The sequence below is a fragment of the Eurypyga helias genome, unplaced genomic scaffold (assembly GCF_000690775.1).
Source record: "Eurypyga helias isolate BGI_N326 unplaced genomic scaffold, ASM69077v1 scaffold15072, whole genome shotgun sequence".
NCBI classification, from domain to species: domain Eukaryota; kingdom Metazoa; phylum Chordata; class Aves; order Eurypygiformes; family Eurypygidae; genus Eurypyga; species Eurypyga helias.
In genome coordinates this window covers 80,472-97,800 of record NW_010236795.1, presented here as the reverse complement: position 1 = coordinate 97,800, position 17,329 = coordinate 80,472, and the positions used below count along the sequence as shown (strand labels likewise).

The window sequence follows — 17,329 nt, the reverse complement described above, 5'->3', positions numbered from 1 at the left end:
GGGGGGAGCCCTAATGCCCCCTTCCACTACCTGAAGGGGCTACAAGGAAGCTGGGGGGGACTTTTTACAAGGGCCTGTAGTGACAGGACAAGGGGTAACGGGTTTAAATTGAAAGTGGGCAGGTTTAGATTTAGACTGGACATCAGGAAAAAGTCCTTCACAAAGAGGGTGGTGAAGCAGATGGAGAAGCTGTTGATGCCCCATCCCTGGAAGTGCTCAAGGCCAGGCTGGACGAGGCTTTGAGCAACCTGGTCTAGTGGAGGGTGTCCCTGCCCATGGCAGGGGGGTTGGAACTAGATGGTCTTTAGGTCCCTTCTAACCATTCTATGATTTTGTGATGTATCTTAAAGCTGTCTTGTTAGCAGAAAATACATCTCTACAGAATTACATACTGGGTTACTGAAATGCAGCAGTTACTGCATTCTCTCAAAACATACAAGATGGCTGTTTGATGGTGTAAAATCCATACAACATGTAGTCCTTCGTTATGTTGTTCTTGTTTCATCTGAGATAGAATTAATTTTCTTCCTCTTAGCTGGTATAGTGCTGTGTTCTGGATTTAGCATGAGAATAATATTTATAACACACTGATGTTTTAGTTGTTGCAAAGTAGTGTTTATTCTAAATCAAGGACTTCTCAGCATCTCATGCTCTACTGACTGAGAACGGTGGAGATGCACAAGAAACAGGGACAGGGCACAGTCAGGACAGCTGACCCAAACTGGCCAAAAGCGATAACTCACACGATATAACATCATGCTGAGTACAAAACTAGGGGAAAGCTGGCTGGGGGGCTGCTGCCTGGGGACTGGCTAGGCAGTGGGTGGTGAGCAACTGCATTTTGCATCACTGTTTTTGTATACTCTGTTGTTACTGTTATTATTACATTATTATTATATTTTATTTTATTTCAATTATTTAAGTTGCTCTTATCTCAACCCACAAGTTTTTTCCCTTTTACTCTTCTGATTCTCTCCCCCATCCCACCGGCGTTCAGGGGGAGTTAGCGAGCAGCTGCGTGGTGCTCAGTTTCTGGCTGAGGTTAAATCACAACACACATGCTTTGCAGAATGTGACAATAGATGAGGGAGGAAGGACTATGCACATACTCCTGGAAATTCTGTATTGTTAATGAGCATCATTCAGAAAGAAATAAAGGAAAGAAATTCAGTATTCTGTTTGTTAACAGCAGCTAAGAACTTGGCACCACTAAGTTCAACAGGGATTTTTTTACTGTCTTAACTGAGAATAGCAGGGATGCCATTTTTTACTTATCTTGTTCAACTATTACATACTTTTTATGTCTCTTACAGCTGAAAGCAATTATACGCCTTTGACAAGATTTGCACACTGGGAACTTGCATGAAAACATCTGTTCATTATTTATTTCCTTGCTGTACTCTTCCCTTCTTATTTGTTGCTACTAATGCTGTTATTGTCCTGTCATAAATGATCTGGAGATTATAGATTTGCATACACTGAGTAACCTCCAGACTTCATCTTCCAGTAATTACAAGGACTTTAAAGCAGGCTTTTTTTTTTTTTTTTGCGCTAATGGAATTACTTTACGTTTCTGAACTGATCTTGCAATATATAAAAAGTATGAAATCTATTGGAGAAATCTTTGCTATACAACTGGAGTCAGGTAACATGTGACACATTCTCAACACCTCGGGCAAGTTTTTTGCTAAATTTAATACTGTACATTTTCTGCACCTACCTGTATTTTTCAAGCCCTGTCTGAGATTTTGAAGAGTCTGGCAATAAAGTCAAAGGGTAGCAAATAAGGCCTTATGTCAAAAAAATTTGGAGTCTCTAGAGGTCACAGAAAATTTCTTTGCTAGGCTGTTAAAGAGATGTTTCTTATAAATGAGTATTACAAGCTTCAATGAGCTCTATTGTTCTTTTATTTCACTCTTAATAGACTTTTGAACACATTTGTGTCCACATTCCCGTCTACATCTGTTACATGACAATTCACAAGCAGTGAAAAAACCACAGAAAAAAAGAAATTAAAAATTATTTTTACAATACATACATTAAATGCAATTCCATAGTATCTTGAGATAATTTAGCACCATACCTGGAACACACTGGATCAAGTTGGCAATCATTGCACTGAAATGTGCTCTCATATCCTTAAGGATTTCGACTTCTTTATCATTTTCAGCCTCCAGAAGCATGCGAGTCAGATCAACATACTCTAAGAACAAGGCTCCAAGGGCTAATGTATCTCTTTCTAAGGCTCCATTTGTACTAGCATAAAGGAAAGTTGTATATTAATATAGAGTAACAGTGTAGTGACACTACAGCTTTCTGAAGAAATGCGTAAAAATCTCTCCATATCTGACAGATGACACAATTGTTCAAAGAACAAACTGATATAAACTCAGTGTTGTAAACACTGAAAATTATTTCACTTAAAGATCAATATTTATGGTGAGTGATAGTCCTACCTGTCACTTATAACACCAGCATCAGCAAGCAGTTCAAAAATTCGCAGTAACTGCAGTCGTAGTAGGTCTCGGCGCTCTCGACGTTTCTTGTTCTTGGAATTTAAAAAAGCAACCATTTTTGTATATGCATAGGTACATACACTAAAAACTGGCAACTTCAGAAAGGTCAGCACAGTAGTGATATTTAAGAATTTCAGTTCAAGCATTTTCTTCATGAAAGAATGTGACTGCTTTGGATATTTCATCATACCAGTGTGCTTTACATCAACACATAACTAAATAGGATCAAATTTTTATATTTGTAACTGTTCTTGAACAAAATGTTAACATCAACCTTAGTCCTCACGGAAAATGTGGACATGAAATAATGAAATACTGGATAAAACTTAATTCATATTCAAGGTTCCTGTGCCAAAAATCATGCTACCTTCAGGTAGCAGGGATATTCATGTTAGATTAATACCATCTAGTTCAGGTGCAGGAAGGATTGTAAAGTGCAGAACAGATATTCAGAACTCAGGAAAATATTTGTAACTAGCCATTCTTAAACTTGGCAATGCTGCAGCTACATGATCACCCATATTCAAGGTAGCTCCTAGCAGACACCCCCCTAGTACGCTCTTGGATGTGCTGACTGCAGTGGTTGCACACACAGGTAACGTACTCCCTCCCATAGAACAGGACTGCACGGATGTTAACTGGTTCTTTGTACCTCAGTAACTTCTAGAAAGCTGTCCTTTCTGTTTTCTATCTTGCTTTGAAATACGTGAATGCAACAAGGCCTGTTCTTTGCTAAAGGGCTAAATTGACTTGTCTCTTCGTAACATGCATTTCCGCTAAGCAAAAAAAAAACACGAGAAGGTAAAAAAGTTGCTATTGCACTCAAACAAATTTGCTGCCGGAACACGAAAAGCTCAGAGAAAGATCAAATCTTCAGAACGTAAGAATGGCAATACTGAGTCTCTCACCTAGTACTCTGGCTCTGCTGATGGCCAGTAAGAGATGCTTGGGAAAAGGAAGTGATACTTTCCCTGGTACTCTGACCCAGGACCGGCAGTCTGCAGCATCCCAGCCAAAGGCTTTATTCAAAACATTACGCCATATGGTTTGTCCCACTTAAAGCCTTGTTTTTTCCCTTTACATCTTAAAGTTTCCAAGAAGCACATGTAGAGCAAAAAGCAGTTCTATTGTAACACAGTATTTAACAGGCTCAGCTGACTCCTGCAACACTGTCAGAGGCGAGCTGGCAAGCTCTATGCCAGCCACATGGTGGATCTTGTGTAATGTCCATTTTGGTTTACCCCTGCAGTTCTGGGCCGTGCTGGTAATTCCGTTTCTAGTCATAGCATATGTCAGCTCAGGGAAGTTACTGCTGGTACGTTGGACACCTGCCTGCTGACATGGAGGCCTGCCGTGTTCTCTACAGCTACACGACCCATACAGTCACTCACTGGTGGCATTGCCTGCGGGATGGTGTCCCAATTCTCCACATCAAGAGCACTACAGGAATTAACACTGCAGTCTCTTGTTTCCATATTCCTCTACCGAAATCTCCATGCGCTAAATTTGCTCTTACAGCACACCATAAACCTCTGCATTCTTCTGATTCCTCTCCTGAGGTATATCTCCTGATACTGGGTAGTATCTGTCCAGAAAAGGCCTTTCAAGTCTCTCTTCGATGGTGCACAGGCAGAAAAGCAGAAGCAAGTGGCTGCGCTAACATGTATTAACCCACTTCTGCCCAGTAAGAAAACAAGTGACCTGCAAATCAAAGACTTCATAGGGATGGAAGGCACACAAACGAACTGAGGTGTGAAGCAACACTGAGTGGAAACGGTAGTGGATGTTTGCCAGATGCAGAATCATTAAGAACTGTCCTCGTAAAACTTAACACAAATTAAGTGCTCACCAAGTGAATTAATTTTTGTTATCCCACATGGGGCCTAGCTGTGAGCCTCTGTCCACCTACTAATGATTTAACTTCTTCCCAACCACCATTCCCTGTGTGGCTTCTGCACCACAGACTATGACTTGGCAGAGGGGGACAGCACAGCAGGTCTCCGTGAGGATACCTTACTGAAACTGCTGTGGAGGCCAGGGCAGTGAACCCGCAGTCTGAAATTACTTGAGAACCAGGTAAACAGGCGTGGGCAGAGGACAGTGTTAATGCAGCAACATTGCTTGTGTCTACACTGGTTAACAGAGACAGGGCCTGTTCGTGGCCCCAGAGTCAAGTGGCGCAGGCTGCCTCCTATTCCCACTGCTCCAGAAGACCTCAGGAAGGCTGGCTATGTCCACCTCGCCTAGCCTGACCGGTGCAATGGCAGGATCACCGCGTATTTTCTCATCACAGACCGCCTGCTCTAACCCAAGGGGTGTTTCGCAGCCGCAGCAGTTTTGTAACCTGCCCCTTAGGCTGCTGCACGCTGGGAGGAGGGGAAGCATAGCAGAGGACAGGCAGTTGGGGTGGTTTGGAGAAGGACAAGTTTGGTGGCTTGGTGCCTTCTGGGGCTTGTTCCTGGGTGTGTGCTACATCCAGAGCCATCTCGGATTTCTGTCCTGGAGCCAGCTGGAATGAGCCATAACAGAGCTATGGAGGGAAAATTGAGCAGAACAGGAACTCCAGTCCAGTACTCAAGCTCTCCCCACGGCTTTCCTGTTTAGCCGCAGCGACACATGCTGTGACTAAATTGCTTAGTCTGGCTGCAGAGTCTACCACCAGAGGTTTTTACGAACAGTTTAGACAGTATCTGTCAGGAATGGCACAAGACTAGTTCATCCTCCCTTCAACAGATCAGATGATCTAGTGGGATCCCTTCTAGCACTACCTGCTGTTATGACAAAGGGCAGCACTATAATGAAGGTGAAAATTATGAATTTGCCAGTTAACTTGCTGTATTTAGAGTAAACAAATACAATCAACTGAAATTGAAATAGATCACCCTGCCTACCCTGCAAATAAAAAGTGTATCTGAACACTGACAAGAAATGTGCTTGTAGCCCAGATGTGTTACAAGGTACTTTTTTCCAGCTATTGAAAGTGGATTTCCAATACAGCTGACTTCCCAATGAGGAGGTTCCATATTTGAGTAGAAATTTTTCCTCAAAATAGATTTCTATATTGCACATTTTGTATCACTGATAGAATTTAAATTAAACTAAGTTTTAATTGAATTATTTTAAGTTATGTTCTTATACACAATTGCACACAGAGCTTAAATTGTTACAAAAGAATTTCCTTGTTTTTCAAGGAGAAAAAATTACTACTCTAAAATTAATTTTGCAGTTTAAACAAGCTAGTACATTTAATTTTCTCAACTAACCTCTGGTCTTCTTTCTAGGGCTTCTTTCATTAGTGGGTGAAGCTCTTCTACTAATTCCCTAAATTAAAAAAAAAAAAATCAAGAATTTGAAAACAAAATCTAGTCTCCTCTGAAAAAAATCAATATTTTAATCAATACATAAGCAATAATGTCTAGAGTGCAAATAAAAATTTTAGTATATTTAAATTACAACAAAAGTAATGCATTTGAATTAGATGCAAATAACTAAGAATATGATAAGTGGGGAAGTACCTGAAAACAAGGGAATTTGTTCTTCCAAATCCTAACACAAGTGATTCTGTTATTTCTATGCTTTCAAGTCTCATCAAAGGCACTAGCTGCTTTAGTAAGACTCCAACAGATGGAGTTCCAATAGCCTAAAATATATTAAGAAATCATTGACAGGATTATCAATATTAAGTAAATACAAATTATTTTTTTTTTTACAAAAAGGCATTGTCCAAAAAAGAAAATTTATTTTAAAAACATGCTGAAATTATTTTACTCTTGTGGATATTAATACACCAGCCTATCTGGATGTCTCCTACATCACAATCATCTCAATAAGGCCTAGCAAATAAATACATCTGGGAAATATCTTTGCTTTCATTCAGCTTACTGTAATTTACTTAATCTGTTGTTTCATTAAAATATTCCAGTAATTGTGGAGCTACTGCTCCTCTCAGGTTGCTCCTAGTTGAAACTGTATTTCACAAAATATTCCTTCATGTCTGACAGGCATACAATGCTTATTCAGGCATCTGCCCTACTGCTTAATCCTGCTCTAAGTTGACAAATTGGAGTGCTCTGCATGGAAAGAAAGGGGATGACAAACTAAAGTTAACTGCAACATGTATGTCCAGAACTTCCATGTTTTGAACATACATTACCCAGAATATGACAAAAAACATAGTATTTTGAAAATGTCATGGCTTTTGCTGAATATTTGTTGACACACTGATACAGACTGTACAGATGTTTTCATTGTTAATTATGTGCCTTAAGCAGTTTGCATATATCAAAATATTCCCCTAACTGAAATATTTTCACCAGGATATGGTTTTGCATGCAGATGCAGTTTAAAACTCTCCTAAATTAAGAATTTGTTTGAAACAGGGTGCATCACCTTATTATCGTAGTTCATTGTTCCATCAGGAGTGGTAGCCATGATCTCTGGTGTTGAAGCACGCAAGTGTCCTGGGCTCATAATACTGGGCTTTGCTACTCCAAAACAGAGAATAAGATAGTTTCTCCACAAAGTAACATAGTTGTCTCCACTGCTTGCTGTACTTGTTTTCTTTGCATTAACAGGAATACTAGAATTTAAAAGTAAGTAAAAATTATTAAAATAATTTCCCAGTCTTAATTACACAGGATCTTTAAATATTTTGAAAGGTAATAAAACTTGGTACGTAGCCACCAGCTGCTATTCAATATCACAGAATCACAGAAACACAGAATGGTTTGGGTTGGAAGGGACCTTAAAGACCATCTAGTTCCAATCCCCCTGCCATGGGCAGGGACACCTTCCACTAGACCAGGTTGCTCAAAGCCTCATCCAGCCTGGCCTTGAACACTTCCAGGGATGGGGCATCCACAGCATCTCTGGGCAACCTGTGCCAGTGCCTCATCCCCCTCTCCGGGAAGAATTTCTTCCTGACAGCCAATCTAAACCTCCCCACTGTCAATTAAAGCCCGTTACCCCTTGTCCTGTCACTACAGGCCCTTGTAAAAAGTCCCCCACAGCTTCCTTGTAGCCCCTTCAGGTACTGGAAGGTGCTATAAGGTCTCCCCAGAGCCTTCTCTTCCCCAGGCTGAACAAGCCCAACTCTCTCAGCCTGTCCCAATAGCAGAGGTGCTCCAGCCCCCTGAGCATCTTCGTGGCCTCCTCTGGACTTGCTCCAACTGGTAATATGACACGATACATGGGAAAGATCAATGAAGGTAGAAAACTACGGTTTTCCACCTTACAGGTTGAAATTATGAAACTCAAAACTGAATGTTTGGGTAACACCTTGCAGGACTTACACACTGATACTGAAACATGAGGCTAAAAAAATCTTGTATTGAAATCACACAACCCATAGAAATGAAAGTTAAATGCAGATTGCCTCTTACTTTGGATCCACAAGAGGCATTATCAGCTGCAACCTCGTGAAAGCATATGGCCAAGCATAGCTGAGAGCTGTAGGACAGTGTTTTGGTAAATTCTCCTGTCTAAGAAAACTGAAGAGGCAGAGAACCCATGGGTCTTTAACAGATTGTGCAAATATCCAGACATGGGAAGGACTCTTCACATCATAATGGCTATTCACTAGGACGGCATTCCACTCCACCAGCCACTGCAAATCCACACTGTGTGTTAATGGGATTGTTGTCTACGGAGAGAAAAGATAAAAATCACAGTCAGTTACCCCTGCCATGTTACCCCTCAGCACTTGTCTTTATTTTCAAGCTCTATGGACAACTTCTGTAGGATTTTTTAGACCAACATTCTTATGCTTCCCATCGCAGTGCCCTTTCACTCAGGAACAGCTGTTCACAAATGTTGGTAAGAGCTACCTCATTATTTCCCCTCTGGTTCTTCCTTAAAGCCCCTATTACTGCAATAGGCACAATAACTTGTGCCCTTAAATTCTACAATAAATATTGATTATGCTGATCAATATAATCTCACTGTTACTTTCCATTCTCTTTGCTGCCTGCAGACATGCACCGTCTCTTGGATGAGACTGCACTCTGTAATAATACAGACTGGCCTTACGTTCATGGTCCAAACAGCCAGGCAGAACTTTAGCCCATGATTAAGTCTCCTATGACAATATGATAAATCTCGATGCTATTAATAAATATTCTTCAGAATTCATAAGGGTATTTGAATATGTGTGTAGGAAATTAAGAGGCAGAAGCAGGTGCCCAAGCAGTTTTAATCCACTTTAAATCCAGCTACCTTCAGTAGCAAGTAGAATTCTCATATCAGCAAACCATTTCTCTACTGTAATTTAAATTTTGTCTTAAGAAAACACCTTTGTGGAATAAAAATTTAAACCATGTGTTTTGGCATCCTCATTATTCACTTATGAGACCTCAGATCGGATGCAACAGTTGCCTGCTTCCTGCACCCGTTGTTGCATAAGCAATCGCTATATTACCACTCTCTGCTGTACTTGTCAGAAACCGGGGACACAGGCAACACACTTGCTTTGTTATATTATCAATGCACAGGATTAAAGCACAAAATCCAAACCCTTGCCTACAGAAACTGCAACATCCAAACCCAGGTTCTGTTATTTCAGCTAAAATTCCTAACTTCTGGGTTACAGAGCCAGAACGTCTCTTCCGTGCCCAGTTTCTGATTCCTCAGTTTTCTTGTTTTCAGCTGCAAAATGGCCCGACTACACTACCGGTTCAATGTCCCCTTCCTACCCCAGGAAAGGGCACTCATGTGGCACAAATCTTGTTATAAACTTCACCAAGCTGAACAGTGCCCAGAACTGATAGCTCCTGCTCCCTGGACAAGGGCACTAATCTCTAAGTATGTAAGCCAAGTTACCCATCTATCAGTTCTTCTGCTGACTCCTTCAAAATGCTTACTGCATCTCTGCTTCCTCTGGTGACGCCAGGCACATTAAATCCATGAGAGAGTGAAGGCAGGGATTCACCCCAGCTGGGCATTACCCTAGAGCTTAGACTTAGGTTTGCAGGCAAGGCCGCTTCTGAGCACACAAGGGAGCTACAGCTTATTCCCTTCTGGAAGAGATTATAGCAGTGAGTGACTTTCAAGTGCCCCAAGCATCAGGTGGTGCTGGAAACAAGACTTTCCAATGGTTCTTTTCAGATGCAGGTCAGAGGTCCAGCATCTACACAGCTTTGATTATAACTTTAGTTACTTTATTTTTTTTCTATAGGTAACATCTTCTACATCCACAGAATGATTTTTTCATGAAACACATTGTCTGGGACATTGTGAAGCCTTGGATAAAAGTAAGGAACCTTAAAGTTGTATGATTTCTTGGATTTTTAGCAGCTTTATTTTTAGTATGTCATGCCTGATATTTGTTATGTCCATGTGCTGCGTAAACGCTAGCAGTAACAGTAAAGTAGTACTTACTGAATCTGAAACAGCCACATGAATAAAACTTTCCAGAATAGAAGAACTCAATTGATCCATGACATCAATCATAGGCCTGTCATCATCCTGCATAACACAGAGAACACAAGTTAATTGCTCTCCTGACCAAATTATTTCTCTTATTTTGCTGGTATATGAAACAGAGCCACCTACAAATTATGACATGAATCTAAAATAGCTAAAAAAATTTCATGGGTAATGATGGGTCCATTTTGTCTTTTTCATACAAATCTCAGAACCAAGTCCAGGCTGCGGTTTGAAATGAAGTTAATTTGTGGCTATAGCTCGCTGCTTACCAAACAAAAGCTCATATCAGAAAATCCCAAATGACTTTGGAGAGCTGGTATCAAAAGACTGAAAAATTAGCTTACTGTTTATTAAAGCATTCCTTTGGCATGAACACAGATATTTGTGTTCTTAGGCATTTAGATGGCTCACTGAGCTGTGACTGCCAACACACATCATGACTCTCCGTATTTCTATATCCATAAAAAAGACTTAGAGGTCTTTACTATACAAGGGAAATGTATGTGAATAATCTTAAATGTGTCTTATGCTGTGGTTTTTTACTATATGGTATGCTACAGGAATGAGTTTCATTTCCAATATAAATTTATAATCCTGACAATACAAAAATAATCCATGCAGAAAAAAAGTTTTTGCAGTGTCTTGTACATTCACATCATGCCAAGAGAAAAAATGAAGTTGCTGTGCACGTTTCCCTTCAAATTCTTGTACGGAGCACATACTATTAATGTTACATTGTTAAGTACACAGAAATGTTTGCAGTGTTAAGGCAAACAGAGATGGTAAGCACAGGCCAAATGCTTTTTTATAAACTAAGTGCATACTTGCTACACCACAGCAATTACATTAAAAGCAACTGTAATAGAAGCTTTGAGCTTTATCTTTTCCTGGAAAACTTTAATTCAAAGTTCTAGAAAAGGAAAACCATACCTCTGCCTGGCCAAGGGCCAGGAATAAAGCACGGATCTCTCTGAGGATTAAAACAGCTAATTTACGTGTAGCAACCTGGAAACTACACAGCAGAACCAGCGCAAATCCTTCGACTGCATGGAGTACGTTAGAATAGGGGCTTCTTTCAGACTGTATCCTGTGGCTGGATCCATTTGGTATCAACTGCAGAACAGTGCAAGGAGGGAAAAGTGGAGTGACAGTGTTTGAAAATTAGGTCTCCAAGAAATATTCTATTTAATTAGGACACAAACAAAATGCAGAGGCCATGTAAATGCCGCTGAAGTAGGATACCGACAGCATTCCCTCAAACAACCAAGTTGTGTTGCTTTAAGTTGTCCTGTTCCACAAAACTAATTTTTTAATAGAGTCCTTTGGTCCTAATTTGCAATTTAACTATTATCTACTAAGTGCATCCTCCACTAAAAAAGGAATGGGTAAGTCAGACTGTGAAGACTTCACACTTTTTCTACTCCAGAGAGCAGGTCCTCAGGTCTTTCTTTGATCCTGCAGCAGGCAACGCCTCAGGTAGGTGGCCTCTAGAACCTGACCCCACCAGCAAAGTGTAAGAATATTTACTGAAAAGTATGTGAGGATTTGTCTTTTCTGTATTTTTGCAACACTATTATTCCCTATTAAGTAATGGCCCTCTGTGACATAAAGCATGCTTGCTCGTGCTTGCTCAAAGAAAAACATTTCCAGTGTGATTGGGTTAGGAGATAAGAAGCCTGAAAATCATCCCTCATAATGAAAGTATCTGTGGGACAGTGCTGGGGGGAAAGAGCAGGAGCAAAGCTGTTCGCTTCCCAGGACTGTTTGCAACACGTGGAGACAGCAGGCTGTAGAAACAATTGGGTTCTTTGACATTTTTTAATCAACCAAATGAAATGGCTACGGGAAGGGAAGATCCACTTTGCTCTTCCCAGTGTTCTCACTAGCATTATCAACCATTTTCAGTTCTGGGAAAATATCCTTCTGCCACATCTACACACACATATTTCACTTTATGTGCTTTTGTTGATGTGCGTATTTCAGTTTGACATGCATTCTCTCATGTTGCTCAACAACAACATCTGCTCTATTACACAAGGACATAGCTATCCTCAAAAGACAGCTGAACTAATTACCTTCAAAAAACTTACATAGTGAATTCTTCTCAGGTGAGTAAATACAAACCACAGAAACAACAGCAGTACCAAGGAACATAATTTCTGCCTTCAACTAGTATAAATATTAGGACACAGATCTCTTGATTTCATACCTCTGCAGATCTGGCTTTTGCCTGTTCAGAGGCTTTTCCTGGAGTGTGTATTACAAGCTTCCATTGCGTAAGCAACTGTAGCAGCAACTTCAGTGAAGTATCAAGAAGGGTATGATGCATATCATTCACTTCACGAAGCAGAAAATTAGTAAAACCAAAGAGTACATCTTCCCGCCAATCAACAAAGTCAACAAGTAGACCCTGAAGAGAATTCTGTGCAATGTGTCGAAGTTCATCATCCATATGGATAGATAGCCTGTAAGTAAAAGTAAATGTCAGGTCATCAGAATCTCAGGAGTATTTATCGTGGTAAGGAGCATATGTTTCTCAGTAACTTAACACTGACAGAAGTTTCCCAATGACAATGTAGATTTCAATGATGCTATCATAGTTTCATTATTACTGACCACAATTATCATCCTTAGCCTGATTTTATACTGTAATTCTTGCTACAAAAGTGCCTGAACATATTCATGGATCTGAAAGAAGTCTGTGTTCCACTCTAAAAGATGAGAATTTTTGAAGTATATAATTTGGCAACTTTGCTGTCTCCTTGAACCAAGTACTCACTTAGAAAATAACATGTATATTTATAATAACAAAAAGCTTACAGGCTAGCACATAATTTAATAATTTATGTATGTATTTGTTTACTTCCAATATAAAAATAAAAGAATCACAGCACCTCAGCTGCCTACCTGCTAAACTGATTTTTTATCCAAGAAGCAAATCAGTTATTCAAATTAAATGTTCAAAAAAAATAAAGAAGCATTTGAATTAAAAAACTGCTTTATGTTTTAAAAATCTTAGGATAGGGAAATGTGAAAAACAGCCTCAGGACTTCCACACTTTTAAAAACATATCAGACAACCCCAAAGTTCTTCTGAAAGACAGTGCAATTTTAGATCCCATTTTCAAATTTTACTTCCTTCTGTACTTGCATTGTGCTGAAGTTCTTTTCAACACAGAAATTCTTTATACTTGCTTTTGACACAAAAATTATCAAACCACTTCTGTGTTGGTAGCTTGATAGAATAAAGCAAATTCAGATCAGTGTGTTCTGCAATTTTTGGTTCATTGCCTTTATGATGTATTTTGTTTTAATTACCCATGAGACTGTAGTTTTTTGTAGTGTGTTAGAACTCATTTTCAAAGTATTTTATCTACATTTAATCTACATAGATGAAAACGAGGATGCATTATAAGAAATGAACAGAAAACTAGGAGGAAAAAAATAGCCAAATGGAGTGGAACTAAATTCCGTTCAGTTGGAAGTGCATGATGAGATGCAGCTCATAACAAATTTGGTTCATTACAGCTGTGTAATTGGGAGGCAGGAGACTTTTCGTTTAAGCCAAAGGAAAGCAACTGCTGTGAAACTTCACCCTTGCTGAATATGACTCCAAAAATAACTTTTAGGCTTTAATAACCACATGACTTTGTATATAAATTTGGAAACACAGTATTTTGACGTGCTAAGAAAGGACAATTTTTGTCTACTCTTTGGAATGCCAAAACCAGAAAAACAAGCAAACCCCCTGAGACTATAATAATGTCATCCATGAAATGACTTGCACAATGACACAAAGTAATAACAAGAATACAAAAGACATATGTCTCTAAGCCCAAGTTCCTGCCCAACAGCATTATTAAATGGGATGAAATTCAAATTGAGCATAAAGATGCATCTATGAATTACCATTACATGACAGGCCACTGAGGAAGCAAGTAAATGTTTGTTTGTTTGTTTGCACTTGAGTCAGTTAAATTTAAGACCTACTTGGTAATTTCAAAGGAACGGTTTCAGTGGGCAGTGGAAGGGCAAAAGGTACAGTATATACTTGACATCTGCGTTATGACTTATAATTTGAATACAGCTGTCCTGGAAGGAAGTCTAGCTGCTGAGTTGCAGACTCCTCTGTTGTGAGGATGAAAGATTCTGTGTGTGAATAAAAGGACCCATTAACCCATGGATGTTATGTGATCTTTAGTGAAAAGAAGATATTTAACAGCTTTCCATCCCAACAACACACCCCCACACAAATCCCTGGCAGAAGAGCTTCTCGGGTTCTTTTAAAACCCACTGATCTTTCTCTTGTTCTCTGGTCAGTCTCTTCTCCACTGCAATGCCCCAGCTTGGATGCAGTTCTCCAAATCAGGCATCCTTGATACTGATAAGACCAGAATAAATTTTTCAAAATCTTTTAGACTTACTTTTATTTCCAGATGTGAATAAGGTTTGCCTTTTCATAGGAACATGACTCTCATTTTGTGTGTTCAGATTGTGATCCTGCTCTGCAATATTGAGACCCTACCCACTTATTTCATCTCCTGAACCACAAACTCTTAACTGCTTTCCAACCTATTATGCATCCACTTACTTCTACCTAAATTGCGTTTCCCTTGCTAATCTGATTTAAAACAGTATCAATGACTCAAAGTGCTGTAGCATCTACATGTAGCATGTACATGAAGGAGATGAGAACAGCTTCCTAAAGGTCCCTTTGCTGGGGAAAAGCTAAGCATGTAAGTACTTCCAAAGTTGCTCTAGAGATGCTATCCTCAGCTCTTCTTTATGTCTCACTTCTTCCCACAGTCAGACTCGGACAACCCAGCAGACCTCCTGCTTCCAGTATCTCAGCATGGAAATTGCCCAAGAAATGCTTACAAACTGCTTGTGACTGAATAATCACAACTGACCTTTTCTGCATGAAGTTTGATGATAGAATAAAGATAGACAAGTGGTTATATTAACAGTTGTGAGATTTAAGGAGGGAAGCATCAATTTATGAAGAAATCCACATTTGCCTCTAAGCTTTCTTAAGAGTAGCGATGGGTCTGACCTGGACAATCCTCTGTGATTAAGAGCTGTGACAAGAATGGATATGTTCTTTCTACCAGCTCGGTTAATGCCATTACTAAGGATAGAAAGCTAGTTAAAGTATTGGATTAAAGGGAAACAAGTCCTTTTTCATTTCCCTTAAGCAGAATCGATGTTACTATTTAATACGGTATCCATATAACTTGATAATGTCATGACTTAAAACAACCCACAAGTGATTTATAGCAGAGGACATAAACACAAGGAAATCAAGCTTGCCATGCACCACAGCACACCTACCACCGGCTGCAATTTTGGCCTGTATGGCTGTCTGCACCCTTTACTGCTAGCAGAATTAATTGTTTCACTGTTTTAGCACATCACTGGGAGTTGGGTGTTCATAGAGAAAAAAAGTGCCTGCTTTTGCATGTAACCCTCTGACTCCCGTGTCTTCCACTCCTCACAGACGTTTCAAAAGCAAGAGCAGAGTGGCAAGGATCGCTTCGTCACAGTCACCTGAGAGCGATGTGCTCCAACGGCCTCAGGGCTGCATTTACCACTATAATCCACTTACAAAAATAACCCATGCTGGAAGCTCTGACTTGGATACAGAACTGAAATGTAACAGAATTTCTGTACTGACCAATACTTGTTATCATAATTATTTGCATAAGTCACTGCTTTGACATCCTGAAACCTAAACTGTTTTAGCAGTCGGTGTTGCAGGCTACGTTCTTCAGTAAAGTGAAGTCTACCTAGGTAAATTCAGTGGACTCCAGGCAGGAAGGATATGAAATTTAAACTTATCCTTGTCTTGATTTTCTATCTTTTAGCAAAGAAAAAAAAATTAAATTTTAAAAAGTATTCGGAAAGACACCGCATCTAGCACATTCTGTTTTATCAAACGGACATGTGGGAATCATAAATCAGAACTAAATGGGTATCTCCAGATTTTTCCATTAGACAGAAGAGATCTCCTCTCCTGTTTATTAGAATGATGTGATGGCCAAAAAAATGCAATAAATGGCCAGTATCATGAAGAACAGTGAGTATCATGTAACCTACATACTGATGGAAAAGATTTCTCGATGACATACCTACTCTGTTATAAAATGAGAAGTCTATAATCATAGAATCACAGAATGGTTTGGGTTGGAAGGGACTTTAAAGACCATCTAGTTCCAACCCCCCTGCCATGGGCAGGGACACCTTCCACTAGACCAGGTTGCTCAAAGCCTCATCCAGCCTGGCCTTGAACACTCCCAGGGATGGGGCATCCACAGCTTCTCTGGGCAACCTGTTCCAGTGCCTCACCACCCTCTCCAGGAAGAACTTCTTCCTGTTATCTAATCTAAACCTCCCCACTTGCAATTTAAACCCGTTCCCCCTTGTCCTGTCACTACAGGCCCTTGTAAAAAGTCCCCCCCACCTTCCTTGTAGCCCCTTCAGGTACTGGAAGGGGCTATAAGGTCTCCCCGGAGCCTTCTCTTCTCCAGGCTGAACAAGCCCAACTCTCTCAGCCTGTCCCCATAGCAGAGGTGCTCCAGCCCTCTGAGCATCTTTGTGGCCTTCTCGGGACTTGCTCCAACCAGTCAATATCCTTCTTATGTTCAGGGCTCCACACAATGCCTGTAAAAAGATGCTAACACCTCTATGTCTGATCCATTAGTATCAGAGCACTTTTTGTAAGCATATGGTTTTGTCTAAGAAACAGTCACACATTCTGTGGTTCAGTTTTTCATTCTGTTCCCCTTGAGCAGTCATTTAATGCTTGAACAGCTTACCTTGCCAGCAAGTCGATCAGCTCAAGTTTTGACATTCCATCAGGAAGCAGTCGAGGAATAGCAGCAACGCACGTTCTGAAGAGATCAATTTTTGGTTTTCTTTCACCGCTGAAAAGTTAAACCAGAATTTTGACTAAGCTTAACAAGTAACTGTGTTAAATGATCCACCTACAGTTTTTCAGAAAAGTGCTGGACATAACCGAGTGCCAGAGGCCTAGTAAGGACAACAGGACATAAAACTAGACTCTACAAATGAAATAAGAAGGAAACACAAATCAATGTTTCTGTTGAATAAATGGTTTTGATTTTACCATTTTTCATGCATTGTATCCATACAGTACTTGAAAAATCAATTACTACTGGCTCATTTGTTTCTCTCTGAGAGGAACTGGCAGATATATCAAGATGGAGTTATAATGTAGGACAGTTCCTCCACCAAGATGAGCATTTGTGTGATGCAGGCTCCGGATGAGGCAATGAGGAAAAAGCTGGGGTGTTCCCCATTGCAGCCCAGCTATATGACACCAGTTGTAGAAAGTAAATAGCATATATGTCAGAAGCCCAAGTGACAAGACCA

General features: G+C 40.0%; 1 protein-coding gene across 1 annotated transcript in view; it reads right to left on the bottom strand.

The window, feature by feature from the left end:
* Positions 1-17,329, bottom strand: part of LOC104506314 (protein furry homolog) — a gene marked incomplete at its 3' end in the record, with an annotated part of 101,382 nt that overhangs the window by 4,093 nt on the left and 79,960 nt on the right. The window contains exons 18-27 of the mRNA XM_010147231.1: positions 16,753-16,860; positions 12,148-12,403; positions 10,869-11,051; positions 9,891-9,977; positions 7,898-8,157; positions 6,906-7,095; positions 6,032-6,156; positions 5,780-5,837; positions 2,457-2,548; positions 2,084-2,256 (exon numbers count right to left, since the gene is read on the bottom strand). Coding sequence (XP_010145533.1) covers positions 2,084-2,256; positions 2,457-2,548; positions 5,780-5,837; positions 6,032-6,156; positions 6,906-7,095; positions 7,898-8,157; positions 9,891-9,977; positions 10,869-11,051; positions 12,148-12,403; positions 16,753-16,860 — 1,532 coding nt within the window. The remainder of the gene's footprint in view (positions 1-2,083; positions 2,257-2,456; positions 2,549-5,779; positions 5,838-6,031; positions 6,157-6,905; positions 7,096-7,897; positions 8,158-9,890; positions 9,978-10,868; positions 11,052-12,147; positions 12,404-16,752; positions 16,861-17,329) is intronic.